At 43.3% G+C, this 13,972-nt stretch overlaps 1 protein-coding gene across 1 annotated transcript; it reads right to left on the bottom strand.

Moving 5' to 3' along the window:
• Positions 1-1,053: 1,053 nt before the first annotated feature.
• GCM1 (GCM transcription factor 1) lies at positions 1,054-10,806 on the bottom strand. The gene is given in 6 exon segments (XM_085057415.1): positions 1,054-3,493; positions 3,496-4,072; positions 6,554-6,682; positions 7,646-7,758; positions 8,712-8,964; positions 10,428-10,806. Coding segments are annotated over 6 exon segments (1,200 nt in total). The 5' UTR covers positions 10,530-10,806; the 3' UTR covers positions 1,054-3,467.
• Between the last annotated feature and the right edge of the window lie 3,166 nt (positions 10,807-13,972).

Below are 13,972 nucleotides of genomic sequence, written 5' to 3'. Positions count from 1 at the left end.
CTTTCACTTCTGATTCTCCCTCTTCACTCTGCTCTCATGAGACTCCACCTGGAGTGCTGCATCCAGGTCTGGCGTCCCCAGCACAAGAAAGATGGACCTGTTGGAATGAGTCCAGAGGAAGCTACTAAGTTGGAACCCCTCTTCTATGAAGACAGGCTAAGAGAGTTGGGGCTGTTCAGCCTAGAGAAGAGGTAGCTCTGGGATGACCTTAGAGCATCTTCCAGTACCTAGAGTAGACCTGCAAGAAGGTTGGAGAGGGCCTTTTAATAGGGGTGTGTAGTGATAGGACAAGGACGAATGGTTTTAAGCTGAAGGAGGGTAGGTTTAGAACAGATATTAGGAAAAAAGTCTTTACCATGAGGGTAGTGAGGCACTGGAACAGGTTGCCCAGAGAGGTTGTGGATTCCCCATCCCTGGAGGTGTTCAAGACCAGCCTGGACAGGGCCCTACGTAATCTGCTCTAGTGGAAGATGTCCCAGCATGTGTCAGTGGGGTTTGGAGTTAATGATCTTTAAGGTCTCTTCCAACACAAACCATTCTATGATTCTACTATTCTTATCATTGCCCAGTTGGGCATAGTGCATTAGGGCTGGTTAAAAGAGGCTTAAAGCAGTGATACATATATGTTTCTTTTCACGTATCCCAAACATATTGAAAAATTAATTTTTGTGTAGGTCAGAGATGGGATTGGTATCTTTGTATTTTGATCCAAATAGAGATACATTTGGTGCTATATTGACCCACCATGCTGAATGTACCCAAAGTGGAGGGGGTTACTGCCAGCACAGTAGTCACTACAAGAACTTAGAAAGGTCAAAATGACCCTGGCAGGTTATAAATCTCAAAAGCCTGTCTGTATTTAACCTTAGAAAAATCTTCAAGTCTTAGTTTCCTCCTTTTTGAAAATGAATAACCTGTTCTCCTTGAGCCTGAAATGTGCTTCTCTTGAAAACATGCTGGGTGTGATGAATGCTCCTTGAACAGGGGCTGGGGGTCCTCCCAAACTGCAGGACAGTTCTGCTTGCAAAGGGTTACAAGCGTGGAAGCTGCAAGAAGGCATGGCTCTTCTATGGCAGGGAGAAACTGAGGAGAGCTGAGATCACAGGAATAGGTTTCACTTTGGAAACCTTCTGATTCAGATTCAAAGGCAAACCAACAAAAAGATTCTTGCTTCTCAGGCAGGGAGAAAAGTTGGTAGTAATTATCTTTTAGGGAGGTTTGGTTGTAATAGCCCTTTAGTAAAACCTAGTAACTGCATGCTACCCATCTTAAGAGACTTGAAGAAATGGTTGATTTGCAGGAAAGAAAGTCAGATGTGTGAAAAAATGCTAACAGCTGGGATTAGAACAGAGAAGCCATGGAACAGGATTGGTTATCAAATCTCCTTTGCTGGAAGTTTCTAAAAAGAGAGGAATGGGCTGGTGAGTGTAAAGGGAACTGATAGAACTTTGGTGTGGATACAATGACCAAGGAGCCTCCCAGCCACACATCTGTATGGCACTGCTGCTGAGGGGTTATAGTGGCAGCATTGCAGGGGAGTGGCAGGGAATTCAGAGGAAAGACAAGATGAGCCAGAGCCAGCTGGCAGTGGCAGGGGCCATGTTCTGTGCAGTCCCTCACCGGTGTGGCCGGTTTGGCAGCCACAGAGGAATCCCAGCTATGGGACACTGGCCCCGGGGGCCCTGCCTGTCCCTAATCCTGCAGCTCACCTCCTGAAGCACGAGTGCTCATGGCTTCTATTGATTTGTCTTTTTCTGTCTTAGAGGTGGAGGTTGTTACAAATGTTGATCAAAGTTTCCTACTTTGAGTTAATGATCTGAAAAATCATAAGAAAACGCACTGAGTTTGGAATTAGTGTGGGAATAACTCGCTGACAGAGAAAGTTTGGTGAGTTGACCTTCATGTACAATAGTACACTGCTATTTTGTGATCTACATTTAGATTTTTTTCCACTTAAAACAAATCACTGTGCATCCCATTTCACAAATTCCAATAAACATTTTGAAACACTATAAATACAATTCATTCTTGTCTTGTAAATGTCTCTGAACTACACCCTTCACCAGGAGAGTGGTTTCCCTAGCAACTAATAAATTCCAAGTCTTGAAAAAAAAAAAGAGACTCTAAGAAGATAAAAAATGGGGGGGGGGAGAATTATAAGACTGAACCTATTTGATGAATGACTGACACATCCCATTCTGAGGCTCTGTGAAGTTTTTATTACCACTTGTTTTGTAAAAAGTGGTTACAAAACCATACCTCCCAGACTCATCCCAATGAAAGGTTTATTTCTACTCGAATCTCTGGGGCATGACTTGCTCCCCAGGCAAGGCAGGGCATGGTTACAACCACCATCTGGGCAGTCCCTGGAGCTGAGGTTCCCTACCTTTGGTGGTTAAAGGAACCAGCCCTGAAATGTGGCTCCATGCATGACATCCCTCAGCTCTTCCTTGCAGAGGTGGCAGCAGGGCTATGTGTCAGTGCCTGCCTCACCAGGGGAGGTCGGTGGACCCTGAAACTCAGAGTGCAGCAGAGACCAGTCATGCAGGAAGGTCATGCAGATATCAGTTAAGGGAAAAGATAAAGGAATCTTTGCTAAAGATCTCTGAGCTAGCCACTAAGTTCAGGCAAGAAAATTCCTATTTGGCACCCTACTTCTTAAAATAAATGTAGAGAACTGATAGGTCCTGCTGAAATACAGCTTATGGTAGTGGTTGGCAAAGGGGGTATGTATGAATGAAACGGATGCTGAAGGTTTCTTTACTGTCTGCAATTAAAGAAATGAAAAGTGGCTGGAAAAAGCAGCAAAGCACCTTGAATATATATATATATATATGAAACTGGGTCCAGCCCTGCAGATAAGGACTCAGGTGTATTGGACACAATCTGGCAGTGTGCATATGCAGCTCAAAAGGCCAACTGTATCCCAGGCTGCATCAAAAGAAATGTGGCCAGCAGGTCAAGGAAGAGGTTTCTCCCCACCTTCTCCATTTTCATGAGATCCCATGTGAAGTTCTACATCCAACTCTATACAACACATGCAAGGCTGGTGCAGTGGAGGGACTTAGACCTGAAGAGGGACTGCCTGAAGAAGCTGGAAGGGTGCAGAAGGTTGCACATGACAGCTATGGTCCTTGAGGTCATCCATCTGCACCTTCCACAGTCCCACAGGCTTGAACAAGCTGTGTATCAAGGAGGATTGAAATACTACCAAACCAGAATGGCAGCAAGGCAGCCTGTAAGAGGAGCTGATATCTTTTAGTAGATCCATGAAGCAGTGGGGGTGAATATGGCAGTTAAATAAGAAGGAACAAAGACAAGCCTTCAGGTATGAAAGCCCCTCCTGGAGCCTCCAAGAGGAGCTAAAGCGAGACCTGTTGTGGTCACATTTCACGTTGGTGTTACCACAGGGATGGAGAATTGGACCCATTGCCAGAGGACGGGAGAGCAGGGACGTTTAAACCCAGTCACCGTAATGGGTACAGGTTAAAAACATGTCGTTGTCGCAGGACTTGACACACGCCTGGTGCGCTCCGCCCCCTCTGTGTCCTTCCCTTCCCCTCGGAGGCGCCGGGAGCTGTCGCTGGGGCTGGGCCCCGCTCGCCACGGGGCAGAGGCCTCCCTGAGGCGTGGGGCAGGGCGGCAGAGAGAGGCAGCTGCCGCTGTAGGTCAGCGGGGACTTTTCCCCACAGGCTCCATCTCCCAAAGGGCCCTCTTTGGACCTGAAGGGGTCATGGCTGCCCTTTGTCGTGGGCAGGACGTGCTGGGTGCTGAGCTGGGCGCACTGCTGGGGGGAAGGGGCTGTGCAGGCCACAGCAGGGACACTGCACAGCCTCTGGGCAGTGGGAGTACTCCCGGGGGACAGGCTTCGGCTCCAGGCTGCTGCATCTCCGGAGGCCCCGATGTCCCCAGCTCTCCTCGGCTGTGGCAGTCGCCCAGGGCAGCTGCTCAGCGTTGGCTTCTGGGAGCTTTTGCTTGAACCTCCCCTGAAGTTAGCAGGTGGCGTGTGAGCATCTGGCTTGGAAAGAAGCAAAGGCAAAGCCTCCTGCGTTGGCATTGCACCTGTCAGAGGCTTGGGAAAGCAAGGCACGGGTTAGTAAAACAAGGTGTAGTGTAGCACCTCTGCTCTGTGAGATGCTTACAAGGGCACTCAGCTAATAGCCTGGTTGGACTTGATGACCTTAGAGGTCTCTTCCAACCTTGATCATTCTGTGGTTCTATGAACACGAGTACCAAGGCAGACAGCGAACCAGAGCCTCTTTGTAGGGGTGCATGTGGGCTAGAGGGCAAACCAAACAAGCCTCCCAGCTCATGGCTCTGGGTTTGTTTCACCAGTTTTTGCCCAAATCCTGTTTTAAACTGAAAGAGTTGTTTAGACCTTGCATTCACAACCATTGGGGTCCACTGCGAGCATATATTGAAGAAGGACCTAAAAATGAAAGTATGCTAATATATTTGACACTGCAGATATTTTTTCTATGGTGTTTGGAAAAGCTAAGTATGATTTTTTAAACTGATTGGTTTAAAGTGATCTTTTCACTACAGTATTCTGCTTCAGCTTTCCTAGAGTATATTTCTAACTAATAAATGTTCCTATCTTTACATTTTTTTACCCCCCCAAATAGAAGTTTCATTCAGGGAGGGATCAGTACACAAAAGTTATTTTTCTGGGTCTTTTGTTCTGGATATTTCACAACTTCTTTAATTGCCCTAATTATTGGATTATAATTATGCAAACTTTAATTCCTTTCAAAACACTCATTCTGTGGTATCGTTTCTGATGAGTACTTGCATGTCTCTCTTCTTTATAATTCTGCTTTTTCATCCTTTTAATTATAGTGATTTTGCAGACTGCTGGAGTAGCAAAGCTCTTTTCAGTTTTTCTGCATTCACCATGAGAAGAAATTCCAGCAATCTGATGTAGGACCCAGTGCACCTTCAGCTAAAGACCTGGTGCCATAGAGAGAACATCCTGTATATCACTTGCTCTATTTTGGGCTTATACCTTTTTTGGAAGTTCTTCTCCCTGGTCTCTTGTGAGCACATTAAAACTGAATCTTTTCAGCACACATTTTTGCAGATTGAGAAATACAGGTTCTGTGTGACAAACCAGACTCTTGAATTAGTTGTATCATAGCTAGTTTTGGCAAAACAAGAATATGATGGATTATTCCCAAGGAAAACCTGCTGAAGAGCTATGAACTGGAAAGCTAGTTGAGGGTAAATGGTCTGACTGCACAGTCAGAACAGCTGAAGAGCAGGCTCTACTATTAGACATTTATGACATCTTTAGTCTGTTTCTACTCCTACACACTGAAAGTGAAAGCATCAGGAAGATGTTTTAGGAAGTGAAAGATGGAGGCATGTCTACACAGAACTTGACCTGAGCAAGCAGGCTGAACAGCAGGCTCACTTATAAAAGAAAGAAAGTTACATGATTCAGTAATATTTCCTAGGTGAAAACTATTTCAGTGTTCATGGAGGTGGAACTAAACCAGTGATAGGAAAAGCATTGTTGCTGTATTTGTTATACATTTAGACAGCTCAGATGTTTTTTCTTGTGCTCTTGTTCCCAGGCACTTGTGTCAAGAGGTTCTGGTTTTTAGTGTCCTCCTGAGTATTTCCAGTAGAAATAGCTTCAGCTTCTAAATTCACATTCTATTCAAATGGGTTTAATTTCCTCTGTGCACTTTTTATCTGCTCCTTGGGTTCCTAGATCTCCTTGCTTCTCCATCTCATCCATTTAAGAAATCTGTCCCCACTCAGACCAATTATCCCTTCTGTGTGTGGCTGAAGGGACATGGATTACTATCTTTAACACCAGGTTGGAGGAATGCACCACCTCTGAAATACCAAAGACAAACTGCATGTGAATACCAGTGGTGACAATTGGGTGTAACACAGCCTTTGCAAGGAAGGTCACTGGAGACAGCCTCACCACAGCCTGATTCCCTCCATCAGGCATGCAGCAGTTCCAAGAATTTCTGGAGATGTTTTTGCAAGTGGTTTCACACCTATCAGAGCTGATGTTTTAACATCAATGCTTCAGAGAGTCCTTCAAAGCACTCTTCCACCTTCAAAGCCCTACTGGACAGCCAGGGAGCAAAGAAGGCAAACCAGGTGTAGGTGATGTACCTTCTGCTTCTTAACCTTGTCAAAGCTCAAGGGGAACAAGCAGAGGTGGAGGATGCCTTTGCTTTTCTAGGTGGTGCCAAGCAATAGGACAAGAGGCAGTGGGCAGAAACTGATGCACAGAAAGTTTCACATGAATGGCGATGAAATTCAGCCTGCCCTCCAGCCCAGCTTTGTTTACTAGTGTGGATGTAATCTCCTGCTGCCACCAGATGCAAATTTGCTCTGAAAAGGGGATGACAGTGCTAAGGAGAGCAGGATGCTCAGGACAGCCCTGGTCCTTCTTGGCCTAATCATGAGCATGCAGAATGTGGAGATGTAAAGTCTGCTCCCACCCAGACTCAAAGCTCAGATAGACTCCACCATGCCTTGAACCACAGATTGCTTGACCAAAATTTCATTGACCAATAGCAGAAGTTACCTCAGTCTCCTGGATTCTTTTTAATCTCAGAGAAGATGGAGAAAAAGCTGTCTTTGCTTTTTGGATTGATCTTCTTGCTTCTGCTTCTAGTTTTGTTTCTGGACGTGGGTGGTCATGAGCTCCTTTGGACTTTGGAAAGTAATTATGGTATATTAAAGGTAGAAGCAACCTTGTTAATAATCTTAAGGGAGCAGAATTTATAGAGTCAGGCCAAAATCACACATTATGGCCTGATTCAAAGCTGTACTAATTTAATAGGATTTAGTCACTGTGAGCCCAAGTAATAAACATATCCCGGATGAAGTGGGATGGGGTAGAAACTCTCTAAAATCATAAAATCAGTGCACCACATTTATTTGTAGAAGACAGTCCTCACACTAGAGCCCCAGCTGAAGCCATGAGGTCTTCTGCAACTTGGCTACAGTGTCCCTGCAGTCACTTCCATTCTTCTCACAGTTTAGACATGTTTATCAGAACATTAATTGCCATTAGCTTCCACAGAGAATTAATTTTATTTAGGCTGTACATAAATGAAAGACTGGAAAGCAGGAGAGTGGTTCTGTTACTAAACTAAGCTTCCAGAAATAGTGCCCATTATTTAAACACTTGCATCCACTGTGTTCCTTATACAAGTTATGTATAATACACAGATGGCATTTTCCATAGACAATTCCTTGGGTACAACAATTTCTTTCTCCTAAATAGCCTCATGCTTATGTGTGGTGCCTTGGAGAAGGAGAAGAGATAACATGGTATTTCTGACTTCTGAGGATTTGTTGGTTCCTCCACTGAGACAAAACGCTTCAAAATGAGCAGATTTTCACAGAAGCCTAAATAAAAAATATACTGTGCTGTAAAATCATAGTAGCATAGACTAATTTAGGCAGGAAGGGTCCTCTAGCTCAACCTCCTTCTCAGGCAGGACTAACTTCAGAGTTAAATCAGGTTGCCTAGGACAAAAATTTTTCTCCTTACAGTCGTTTGACCTTGTCATATCAATGACCCCTATTTGTTAGAACAAAAAAAAAATTGCTAAATAAAATTTAAAATACCAGTCTTAACTTGCATAATGTTAGGTAATTTTATACCAACCTGGAAAAATATGAATTGGCCTTCATGCCTCCAGAAGTTGGTAACTGGGTAACCACCATGGCCTCGGCAGGAGAGGAGTCGCAGTGGTCCATTGCAATTTGGACAGCATTTCCCTGGAGCAAAGATAGAGGGAAACATTTTCTACACAGCACTGATTAGATTAATCCCATGTGATACAATGGCTCATTAGTGGCAGATTGCCACTTCTAGTTTGGGGCTCAGAAATTACACTGAGAGAAACTGTGCAAAAAACTTCCAAACATAAGCAGAAATTAATATAAACAAACTAATCACTGCCTTTATTCTATCCATTCTTAAATATAACTTTCAAAAATTATTTCTATTACAGCATTATTACAATTTTATCATTTATGATCATGGTCAGTTTTAGTCTTTCTCTTGTCAGTGTTTGGAATGTTATCTGTGTTTGTCTTGACTTTTCTACAGAACATTGTTCTGGCCTCAGTGAATGCATGAGTAATACCTTTATTAAGCCAAAATGTACATCAGATCCAGAAATCGGTATGTGCTAGCTCTACTGAGCAATCACAATTGTTTAGAATGGTCTTGTTAAGAACATGCGTGCAGCTCATGTCTCTGTTTACATTGTCTTGTTCCAGTGATGTGACTGTGAGGCCTATTTTCCAGTCATCACAGTTGATGAGCAACTTCTTTCCTGTAAGACTTGCCTCCTGAGTTACTCTCGGGCCAGTGAAATAATGAAGCCAACACTCAGGTGGACAGGAACAGCAGGGCAGGAAGCTGCCTGCACTGCACAGCTTTCTCAGTAGCCTTGCTCACGGGCCTGAGAAGGCTGGGAACAAATCCCTAACCAGCAGAAACAGAGATTAAAAGGATTAGGAAGAAAAAAAAAAGAAAATAAACAAGCAGATGACATCACCCCAGTAAGAAATGTAAGATGCGTTGTTCCAAATCAAGAGTTGCATTCAAATATAAGGAATTGCAGAAGGAAGGCTGGATTATCCAAAGGGTATCCTATACTTTGATTTCTGCTATATGTTCACTTATGAACTGCCTCATAATGCATTGCCATGTTCATACTCACGCTGTTGTTTTTGCCTGGCTTTATCACATATGGCTGGTCTTAGGTAGATCTTCCTCCCATCCAAGGTTGAGCAGTTGTTACCACAAACCACCACCCCAAGGCAGGACTTTTTTAAGATGCGAGAGTTGTGGTTATTGGTGTTTCTCATTGCCCAGCTGCTGTGGTGCCTCTGAGCATTTTTATCCTCTGAGCTATAGATATGTTTTACATAGGAATCTGGCCACTCTTGAAACCAGTCTGTCTGGCTTACATCCTGTGGAAACAGCAAAGTGAGCCACATTTTAGGCTGCAAAGAGAAGAGCTTGTCCAGGAGATGAGCAGAGTTGGACCTCTGCTGGGTATCCTTTTGCCTAGGTGACCCCAGCATCCTGGCAGGTGATGCTGGTTGTCAGGAGGGAACAGTGGAGGTAAGGCAGAAAAAACACAGTTCTCTGTGGCTCCCCACGAGCCCCAGAGCATTAGGAAGGCCTGGCCGGGACCTTGTCCTAACTTGCCCAACCAACTAACCAAACAAATCAAATAAAAATACCAAAAGATCCCCCAAAAAACACCAGGCCTCAAGGACAACACAGTAAGGAGAAATAAAAATAAAACTGGGGAAAAAAAAACCCAAAGGCCCAAAGACACATCACATCAGTCCATGAGTGTACATCAGTGGGTACAGTCAATACAGTAAAATGCAGTAAGCTGTAAGGGATCTAGATTTTGAGGAAAAATTTCTCATAAGGGATACAAAAGCTTGGTAGAAATTTCCTTTAAATTGCTAATCCCAGAACTGAGAGCCATGACAGCAGTAAGAACATCAACCAAAAAGAGAAAAACTCCTATGCTCCCCTGGTAGCCACTGGATAATATAGGGAAGGGTGTCAATGAAGCCTTCAGACTGAAATGCAGGTGATAGTGACCTTTGGGTGAAGGGCAGGGAAGGGGACATCCTGGAACATGGAGACTTTGGGCAAAAGGCACTGGCTAGTAGGGAAGAGGCTGGGATCCAGAAGGCAGAGTTGGGAGGTGAAAGGCAGAAGTAAACATTGAAGGACTGCAGCAGGAGGAATCTGGCAGAAATATGCAGAGGTGAGGGACAGGGAGGTGATGTTGGTGCGCATGGCGTGTGGGCTTTCAGTGGAGAGCATGGTTAAAACTTTTACCTAAGAGAAGCAGAAAAGGACAGAGGGAGGGGAAGATCACTATTCTGACTCTCAGTACATCTTTGCAAATATGAAGCAAGGTTTTCCTAGGTGCTCATGAAAAGACTGTTGCCTCCATGTGGGAAGACAGCCCTGGAGCTGGAGTCCAATCTGCAGTGAGACTGAGCACCCACAGTTGCAAGGCAGTTGTGGGTGCTGTGCTCCCTTCTCATAAAGCACTACCCAGGGCAAAAAGCAAGTCCTGGACAGCTCTAATTAAGTGCCCACAGCAGGAGACACCTGTGGTTTTTTTCTCTCCTATTCTCTGCACCTAACCCACCAGTGAAAATAATGCATCTGCAGTATTGCTATTTTTCATGCATCAACAGCTCTTTCAATAATATATTTAAGGAGAAATGCATGGAAATATCAGTATTTTCTCAATATTTTCTAGCAAAACCCTGACCCATACCTCCAGGTGACAAAGAGAATAAAGGCAATGAGGCACAGATGACTGAGAAAGCATTTAAGATCAGTGGTGGAGATGATAGGTCAGAACTAAATAAATTTCTAAGATGCAGACACATACCTGGGGAAGTTTGATGTCATTGATATCCCAGCTTGTCATTTCTCCATGTCGGGACCCAGAGTCCTCCTGCTCCATAGCAGAATCATGTGCACCTTTCAGCATTTTTGAATTCCTTCCCAAATTTAGCGAGAAGGTCGCTCCTGGCTGCTTTTGAAGTTGCCTGGCTGTCAGCAGACTCAAGCAGTTTACAACCAGGAAGCTGTTTCCTGAAGCTAAATGACAGAGAGGCTGCTCATTAAAGATAAAAATCAGTGTTCTTCTGCCAGAAAAACTTGTTCCATTAAAAGTTTTGCAAGCCAGCAAGGCAGTGGAAAGTATAGCTTAGAGATAGTCTCTGATGTTACAGAGACATTAACAGCAAGCAAATTGTGCCTGTGGCATCTGATTTGATTTGCTCAATCTCCTCTCCTCCTGAGTTTGTAGCCATGTAACTCTGCTCATATGCTCTTTGTATATCTGATCCAACTCTGGCTCTATATTCCCAGAGCCAAACTGATTGAACAGCTCAGCAGATGTTAAGGAGTCTTTGAGTTGCTGCTTACCTGATAATTAGATATTTAGAAATTTAGATAATTAGATATTTCTCGCTCTGCATGTGACAAAGGTGAGCAACAAGAGGGGTCTGCTCCATCCCTTCAGAAGAAATGGTGCTCAACCATTTAAAATGTTGCTGGTATCTCTGAGAGCTTATCAGTGGCACCAGGGAAGTATAGAAATGGAGGCTGGGTGATCTGCACTTTACTATCTCAATAGCAGACTGGAAAAACCTCACCAAGGTATGTTTGTTAAAACCAATAGGTTTTCCCTGGAATCTCTTAAAGTATGGGGCAACCCTACTCTGAATTTCAGTACCAGCCAAGCTTAGTAAACTATTGTGTTGATTTTGTCTGAGGCAGTTCACAGAGGTTGGTATGGGGCTCTGTTTTGGATTTGTTCTGAACACAGTGTTGATAATATAGAGATGTTTTTGGGTTTGATCCCATGCATGAAAAGCTTCACTCCCTTTACTAAGGAGAGAAAAGTTGAATCAGTTTTCTCTTTCTGGAAACTGGGAAAGTTTCAATGTTTTCAGGAGTGTCACTGTAGTTATGCCAATTAGGAATTTATTAAAGACTACTGAATAGTGGGAGAAATAAAATCTACCTGATAGTCTGTTTCATAGACTTTTAAAAGCATAATATTTTATTGTTATTTCTGGCTCTGCATATATGTATGGCTCTTGCAAAGTGATTTAGCATTCATGTCCTTAGTTTACCTACTTGTAAAATACCTGTGATCTTAATTTCTCATGTTCTTTTATCATCTCTAAAGGAAGAGTTTGCAAATATTTGCAGAGCACTTGAGACATTTGGCTGTGTGGTGCTCTGGCAGCATAGTGAGAGCCCCACTTCCCCATTTTGTGACTCAGATTGTGGGGAAGAAAGAAGCAAAACATCCTCCATGGAAAAAGACCCCCATAGAGGGGTGCCTGGTAGGCAGCACCAGTGCTTTCAGGCATCTGAACTGAGGGCACTGTGCTTGGAGGGCAACTGACAGGTTCAAATGAGATGTTAGACCAGAGGGGAAGGGAACACAATGAATCAGAAATAAAAATATCTGTAAGAAATATCAGGTCTTCATGTATTTTCCTACTGCGCTACAAAGAAAACGGAGGTAATAAGGTCAGGACAAACAAAATCTGAGCTGCATTAGAAAACCGAATTAAATTTGTTAAACAAATCACCCTTGACTACTGTGTACTCTAAATCATGAAATGATTTGTTACGCAATTAAATATGATAGTCTCATCGCTTTTAAAATTACTTTTCTAAATGAGATGGCTCGGAAATTGATTTTTAATTTTCTTCATTAGAGAAAATGGAATATTTCTTTTTTACACTATATTAATAGAGCTGAAACTATAATTGAATATTACCTTAAAGATTAATGAAAGACATAGATAACTTCGTAATAATATGCACAAAAAATGGAGTTTGACAGAATCACACATATGTAACTACTTACAGGCAAAGCCTTGCACCACTAATTTCTCTAGACTCTTGTGCTACAGCATTACTACTAGTGTTGCTGTGATATGTCATGAAAATTGAACACTTATTAGGGCTCCCATCAGTCTTCCTTTTGCTCTTTGGTGTCCTCTGTCAGTGATGACAACCTTTAAGTGATGTCAGGGGCAGTCAGTGGAGCTTTAAATGGGCTGAGTTACCTCCTGTCCATCTGTTGCACAATCTTCCATGGCTGTCTTTGTGCCTTGCCTCAAGTTCATATTTTCTCTGACACTGAAAGTTTCACCCTCCTGGTGGGAGCTCTCCTGCCTCTCCTCCACTGCAGCTGTTTGCCTTTGCATGCTTCTCATCCCACTTTTATTACTGCAGAGTTTCATGGTTCCTGCTCCACAGGAACCAAAGGACATGCATGTCTATACCAAGATGCTACTGATACTCCTTGGGGAATATTGCTCCAGATTGGCTTGACTTTTTTTTCTTTTTTCAAATACATTCTGTAAACTTAAAAATAACAACTTCATCTTCCAGTTCAGCCTTTCTATTTGATAACTGTGGCAGTAGGATGAAGCAATATGATTATCTTCCAGATGAGGAGCGTAAACCCACTGCAAACAGACATGCCATTTATAATAAGAAGATAGTTTCCGCCCGTGGAAAAATGCAACTGGGGATGCTGCTTATTTTCAATAAGCTATGAAACAAGCTTTTGTTCTCAGATCATGCTGATGTATCCTCAAGTTGGCTGCCTCTATATTCAACATCATTTGAAATGCTTATGCTGTCTTCACCCTTCAGTCTCCAAAAGCTAAAGCTGCTCCCCTGTGGTCTGGGTCTTAGAAGAAAGATGGATGTATTTTGAGATTGAAGTGCTTTTAAATCCTTGGTTGGTTTTGTTTATCCTTTTTTGCTCTTCAATTATTTTCTCAAAACTGTGATTTTAATATCCCTTGAGATCTGAACCATCTAATGATCTCATCTTTTTGTCCAGTTACCATATTTCTGAATTCTGGACTGCTCTGGATAAAAATCCAGTTGTAGGTGGTGTAGTTCTCCTGGCTTTGCTGCTTCAGTCACATTCATTGAACAATTTTTTAGAAGTGCTTTTTAAAAAATGTTTTGGTTTCCTACCTTTTCCAAACATCCTCTTTCTGGAGCACTGTCTCAGGTGACATAGTCTGCGGGCTTCTCTGGTGGTCACATCACGCAACACAGACATATCTACACCACAGACTGTAAACCAGACAGATTAGCACAGAATTCACCTCGAAGCTCAAACACTGATTAATATCTTGGCCTCTTTTTTCCCAGGCTACAAATATGTATCTTACATCACTCCTGCCCTCGTGGGGTCAGGCTACTCCTCAGTAGAGATCCTCAGGGTGGCTGTGCCCTAGTGCTTGGGAGGTGCTGGGTATTCCTGCCTGAACAGCACAGACTGGGGATGGACACACAGACCATTGGAGCACCTTACTGAGAGGATAGTCAAATCCTGCTCTTGGGATGGTAATTTCTTGAACTGCTCTTACTCATCAGCCTGCA

This window comes from Lichenostomus cassidix, chromosome 3 (assembly GCF_008360975.1).
Source record: "Lichenostomus cassidix isolate B80296 chromosome 3, HeHo_3.0, whole genome shotgun sequence".
Classification (NCBI taxonomy): Eukaryota; Metazoa; Chordata; class Aves; order Passeriformes; family Meliphagidae; genus Lichenostomus; species Lichenostomus cassidix.
This window is presented reverse-complemented; position numbering and strand designations above follow the sequence as displayed.